This window comes from Salvelinus sp. IW2-2015, unplaced genomic scaffold (assembly GCF_002910315.2).
Source record: "Salvelinus sp. IW2-2015 unplaced genomic scaffold, ASM291031v2 Un_scaffold609, whole genome shotgun sequence".
In the NCBI taxonomy this organism is placed as follows: Eukaryota; Metazoa; Chordata; class Actinopteri; order Salmoniformes; family Salmonidae; genus Salvelinus; species Salvelinus sp. IW2-2015.
Genome location: NW_019942583.1, coordinates 153,983 through 160,641, shown reverse-complemented (window position 1 = coordinate 160,641; position 6,659 = coordinate 153,983). Strand labels below are relative to the sequence as shown.

Genomic DNA, 6,659 nt, shown 5'->3' with positions numbered 1-6,659 from the left:
GAAGTAGTGGCAGCTATTAATACGAATCAGGATAGGGCTGCTGTCAAAAGTAGTCGTGGCAACTATAAAGTAAACGGTGAATGAGGCTTCTGTTGAGTCAGACAGTAGTGCACTAACTATAGGGAATGGAGGGTGGCCATCTTGGGGGAGTGCACAAAAGGAAAGACAGATTGTATCGATTCTCTCAGGCACCCTGTATATTGGCGACCACGCCCCGAATTTCACTGTCAGAGAGAGTGTTTCTGAGAAACGGAAATCCTGTGTGAAAGGAGAAGCAGGGAAGAGGAGAAAGGAGCTGAGACAGAGAAAAGGGGAACACCCTCTCAATTCAATTCGAAAGGGCTTTATGGGCTTTGTTGTTGGTTGTTGGTTAAGGGCTTTATTTATATGGTAAACATATAAATCTAATTGTATTGGTCACATGCGCCGAATAAAACAGGTGCAGACTGTGAAATGCTTACAAGCCCTTAACCAACAATGCAAGTATTTACTAAATAATACTAAAGTAAAAAATAAAAGAGCAACAATAAAACAACAATAATGAGGCTATATACAGGGGGTACTGGCACTGAGTCTATGTGTGGGGTACAGGTTAGTTGAGGTAATTGAAGTAATATGTACATGTAYGAAGGGGTAAAGTGAGTAGCAGCAGTGAGTAGCAGCGAGTAGCAGTAGCTTAATAAAAAAAGGGGGGGGGGGTCGAACTGAAGGCAAATAGCCTGGGTAGCCATTTAATTAGCTGTTCAGAAGTTTTACGGCTTGGGGGTAAAAGCTGTTAAGAAGCTTTTGGACCGAGACTCGGCGCTCCGGTGCCGCTTGCCATGCGGTAGCAGAGAGAACAGTCTATGACTAGAGTAACTGGAGTCTTTGGCAATTTGTAGGGCCTTCCTCTGACACCACCTGGTATCGAGGTCCTGGATGGCAGGAGGCTTGGCCCAAGTGATGTACTGGGCCATACGCACTTCCCTCTGTAGCGCCTTGCGGTTGAAGGCCGAGCGGTTGCCGTACCAGGCGGTGATGCTCTCAATGGTGCAGCTGTTGAACTTTTTGACAGAATTCTCATATAGGTGTTCCTTTTGTCCAGGTGGGAAAGGGCAGTGTTGAGTGCAATAGAGATTGCGTCATCTGTTGATCTGTTGGGGTGGRATGCAAATTGTAGTGGATCTAGCGTTTCTGGGATGATGGTGTTGATGTGAGCCATGACCAGCCATTCAAAGCACTTCATGGCTACAGATGTGAGTGCTACGGGTCAGTAYTCATTTAGGCAGMTTACCTTGGTGTTCATGGACACAGGGACTATGATGGTCTGCTTGAAACATGTAGGTATTACAGAATTGGCCAGGGATAGATTGAAAATGTCAGTGAAGACACTTGCCAGCTAGTCAGCACATGCTCGCAGTACACGTCCTGGTAATCTGTCTGGCGCTGAGGCCTAGTGAATGTTGACCTGCTTAAAGGTCCTTCTCACATGGCTCCGCCGAGCGTGATCACACAGTCATCCGGAACAGCTGGTGCTCTCATGCATGCTTCAGTGTTGCTTGCCTCGAAGCGGCGCGCATAGAAGTAGTTTAGCTCGTCTGGTAGGCTTTGTGTCAATGGAAAGCTTGTGGCTCCGTAATAGTTGGCAAAGCCCTGCCACATCAGACAAGCGTCGGGAGCCGGTAATAGTAAGGATCAATCTTAGTCCTGTATTTATGCTTTGCCTGTTTGATGGTTCATTTGAAAGTGGGATTTCTATAAAGCTCCTGGTTAGAGTCCGGCTTCTTGAAGCGGCAGTATGTTTACATCCATTGCTACTGCAGAGAAAGGTTCACAGGGGCAGGGCTTACTATAAAATACAAGTATACTGTAAATACAAGCCCAAGCTCTCCTCCGTTCACAACTTCCATCACTTCTCTCCTCCAGTCACAACTTCCATCACTTGACTGAGCTGTCCATCCAGACTCTTAAAGAAACTGAAGAAGCAGTATCCATGACCAACACAATGACATCAACGGTCCTCATCAGCTTCCTGGCCTGTCTGCTCCTGGTCAATGTTGAATGGTAACATCTCTTAAATATCTTGAATTATGTTTCTAATATCTTTGACGTCTTGATTAGAAATCTGCAGCATATGAATTGACTTGCAAATCCAGGGAGAAGTGTAGTCAAATATTAGGTTTGATTTCTGACTGAAGAGTTTAGTTCTTAGCTGCAATAACYCCATAACCAAACATACCATAACKTTTTCTTGTCATCCCCAGGCCAGGTGGGTCATTCTAAAGCTCGGTGCCTGTGTCTGAATGGAATGGTGAACCACGTTAAGCCTCTTCTCATTGAGAAGCTTGAGGTGTACACCTCCAGCCACTCCTGCCGGAACATAGAGCTCATGTAAGAAATCTGTTTGTGTTTCTGTATGTCTGTATGTCTGTCTGTCCGCCCATTTGTTTGTACTATATTAATATCGGTGCATATTGTGACTAGCTCAGTAGATGGGCACAATGGTAAATGTTGCTATTGATTTTTAACCAATTGAGATTACACCTGTTGTAAGATTATATTATGTATCTCTATGCTCAGTTGTAAAGATGTGACGGCACTAACAGCAGTATCTGTCCATGTGTGTTCAGTGTCACTCTGAATAACGGAGAAGGGAAGAAGTGTRTGAATCCKGAGGCTCCATTTGCCAAGAAAACCATTGAGAAAATAATGAAAAAACAAAGGTGAGGACTGCAGTATATAAGTACATCAGTATGTCAGTATATCAAGTTATAATTAGTACTCAGTAACATTATCAGCATTCATTCGTACATCAATTAAGTCAGTATAATTCAGTACATCAGTATCAGTTCTACTCAGTACATCAGTACATCAGTATGTCAGTACATCAGTATGTCAGTCTCAGTAATGTCGTACATCAGTATATCAGCACATATTACATCAGTAATCAATAATCAGTATAAAGTACATCAGTATCAATATATCAGTATATCATATGTCAGTACATCAGTATATCGGTACTCAGTATATCAGTACATCAGTACATCAGTACATCAGTACATCAGTACATCAGTACATCAGTACATCAGTACATCAGTACATCGGTATATCAGTACTCAGTATCAGTACTTCAGTACATCAGTATAAGTACATCAGTATCAATATATCAGTGTATCAGTATATCAGTATGTCAGTAATCAGTACATCAGTATATCGTACATCATTGTTATCGGTACATCAGTTTGTCAGTAATCAGTACATCAGTACATCAGTACATGTACATCAGTACAATCAGTATCAATATATCATGTATCAGTGTATCAAGTATGTCAGTACGTCAGTACATCAGTACGTCAAGTATCATATATCGGTATAGTACATGTACGTCAGTAATAGTATTTCAGTATCAGTATATCAGTACGTCATGTACGTAGTATCAGTATATCAGTTAAACATAATGTCAAGTATCAGTATATCGGTATCAGTACGTCAGTATGTCAGTATCAGTATATCGTATCAGTATATCGGTATCAGTTATGTCAGTACATCAGTATGTCAGTCTATCCGTACATCAGTATATGAGTACATCAGTACATCAGTATGTCAGTGTACTTGAATCTGTATTTATTAGTAGTTGTATTAATAATACATGTATTAATTATATAAGTATAATATTGATTTTCATTTCAGGAGTTGCAGTAATCTGTGAACTAATGACACCAATTCCATTGGGAACTTGATGGAACAGAGAGCACCATGAGAGAGAGCTAATCTGATGAATTACTACAGTTCAGTCAATGCACTGAAGACCTGCCTGAATACGTTTACACTGTTTAATGGTACTTAGAAAGTCGTTTTTTTAAATTGACAAAATTAGTATGTCTTACACAATATGACTTACTACTTGAGAAACATTCCTAGAATTTCCAATAGAAACGTAAGCAAGCAGATGTGTTTTTTAGGTCAGTTTCATATTTTTGATCATTGTTCATTTATGCAATTGAAAATATAAAATGCACGTCAAGAATTAAAATGTTCTACATTTTGTTTAGTTATCAAAATTATCAACATCTGTGTAAATACTGTATATTCTATGTGTTTATGTTTTCTATCAAATTAATAAAGACGCATTTGGCTCTACTTTTTGCTCTATTTTTCCTGTTCAGCTAGACTTTGATATCACACCAAATGTCTCTATAATGATGATAGTCAGATGACAGACTATGTAGAGTGAGATGTCTCCTAGAACATAGCCTAAAGAACACATTATGTAGAGTGAGATGTCTCCTAGAACATAGCCTAAAGAACACATTATGTAGAGTGGGATGTCTTCTAGAACATAGCCTAAAGGAACACATTATGTAGAGTGAGATTCTTCTAGACATAGCCTAAAGGAAACATTATGTAGAGTGAGTGTCTTCTAGAACATAGCCTAAAGGAACACTTATGTAGAGTGAGATGTCTTCTAGAACATAGCCTAAAGGCCACATTATGTAGAGGTGGGATGTCTTCTAGAACATAGCCTAAAGGAACACATTATGTTGAGTGAGAATGTCTTCTAGAACATAGCCTAAGGAACACATTATGTAGATGTGAGATGTCTTCTAGAACATAGCCTAAGGAACCATTTGTAGAGTGAGATGTCTTCTAGACATAGCCTAAAGGAACACATTATGTAGAGTGAGATGTCTCTAGAACATAGCCTAAAGGAACACATTATGTAGAGTGAGATGTCTCTAGAACATAGCCTAAAGGAACACATTATGTAGAGTGAGATGTCTTCTAGAACATAGCCTAAAAGGAACACATTTATGTAGAGTGGGATGTCTTCTAGAACATAGCCTAAAGGAACACATTATGTTGAGTGGAGATGTCTTCTAGAACATAGCCTAAAGGAACACATTATGTAGGAGTGAGATGTCTTCTAGAACATAGCCTAAGGAACCCATTATGTAGAGTGGAGTGTCTTCTAGAACATAGCTAAAGGAACACATTATGTAGAGTGAGATGTCTTCTAGAAAAGCCTAAAGGACACATTATGTAGAGTGAGATGTCTTCTAGAACATAGCCTAAAGGAACCATTATGTAGAGTGAGTGTCTTCTAGAACATAGCCTAAAGGAACACATTATGTAGAGTGAGATGTCTTCTAGAAAGCTGGAACCCATTATGTAGAGTGAGATGTCTTCTAGAACATAGCCTAAAGGAACACATTATGTAGAGTGAGATCTCTTCTAGGCCATAGCCTAAAGGAACACATTATGTAGAGTGCTGTTGGAAGCCAAGGATGTAGAACACATTTCCCTATCACTCCTGAGTTAGTGACCAAATGTATATATTTAACCTTGCAAAATGGTATATATTTGTGTTTGGTCAGGCGTCTGAAGAGACCCATAAACAATTCAGATCAACTTTGAGAAATGTAAGTTTGTAATGTCGTCGACCCGGCCAAAAACGGAGTCTGCAAGAGCAGGCCGCAGCAAGCCCGCGCCCTCTCCTGATTCACCTCCGCCACCGGACGCTGCTAATGCCGGCCCCACGGAAACACTGACTGTAGAGATGCTACAATCAGTGATAGGCACCCTCAAAACCGATATTTTGGGCAAAATTGACTCTCTACCAATCTCAGGTCAGAGATATCAATGGTCAAAGACGAGCTTAAAAAAATAATTTMAGAGTATACAGAATAACCTCGACGCACACGTAGTGGCCTTCGTTCCAAATCCGTTCGGATTTGGAACGAGGTGCTACAGACCACAGCACTCGCAAGCTAGAGGCTAACATTGGCTCATTGACAACTAAGGTGGCATACCTCGACAATAGATGCGAAGATATGGAAAGTAGAATGCAGAGGAACAACATTAGTCTACTGGGAATACCGGAGGGAGTGGAGGGCCCAAGACCCACGGAGTTCATGGCCCAGCTGCTTCAGGAGCTGCTCGGTCTAGAGGAGAAGCCACTGCTAGACCGGGCCCACCGCACCCTGCGTAGCCGACCCCGGGATGGAGAACCCCCGCGACCATTTGTCATCAGGGTGCATTTCTTTCACGTCTGCAATGACATACTGATGAGATCGGGAGAAGCATCCCCTCTCCTCTAAAAGGGTAAAAGAGTCTCGATATTTGCGGACTGCACCACTTAGCTGTGGCTAAGAAGCGGGCTAGCTTCGGAGCTGTGATGCGCCAGCTACGCCCATGCCCTGGCGTGAAGTTCAGGCCGAACTTCACGCCAGGGCATGGGCGTAGCTGGCGCTTCACATCTACCCTGCGGTTCTGAGACTGACTTTACCGGACGGCTCCACGCACAGATTCGAGGACCCGGCTTTAGCGGCAGATTTCATCAACAAGAACGTGCAAGCGGCTGTTGTACCGCATGGTGTGGAACAAATGGTTGGRTAGCAGGCTAGTTAGCAGGCCGAATGGTTTSCTAGCGAAGCCAATTTTGCTGGGTTCATCGACATGTGAATGTCATTCTCTTTTTAATTTTTTTWATTTCTAACCRAGGMTGCCGCCTCTAATGCCAATATCTGWCTGTTTTCATGGTTCAGTTGTAGTTTTACCATCTGTATTGRTGTTAAARCTCTCTTAACCGAGGTTAGTTTTCCTTCGACTCTGTTGGGGACCAATCTCTGTATGTTTGGCTTACRCWAGTTAAATGGTCACAAATCTCAGGTAGCACAGAA

General features: G+C 41.9%; 1 protein-coding gene across 1 annotated transcript in view; it reads left to right on the top strand.

Annotated features, from left to right (window-relative positions):
* Positions 1–2,706, top strand: part of LOC112068619 (C-X-C motif chemokine 11-1-like) — a 32,780-nt gene extending 30,074 nt beyond the window's left edge. The window contains exons 2-3 of the mRNA XM_024135795.1: positions 2,244–2,370; positions 2,610–2,706. Coding sequence (XP_023991563.1) covers positions 2,244–2,370; positions 2,610–2,706 — 224 coding nt within the window. The remainder of the gene's footprint in view (positions 1–2,243; positions 2,371–2,609) is intronic.
* The last annotated feature ends 3,953 nt before the right edge of the window (positions 2,707–6,659 follow it).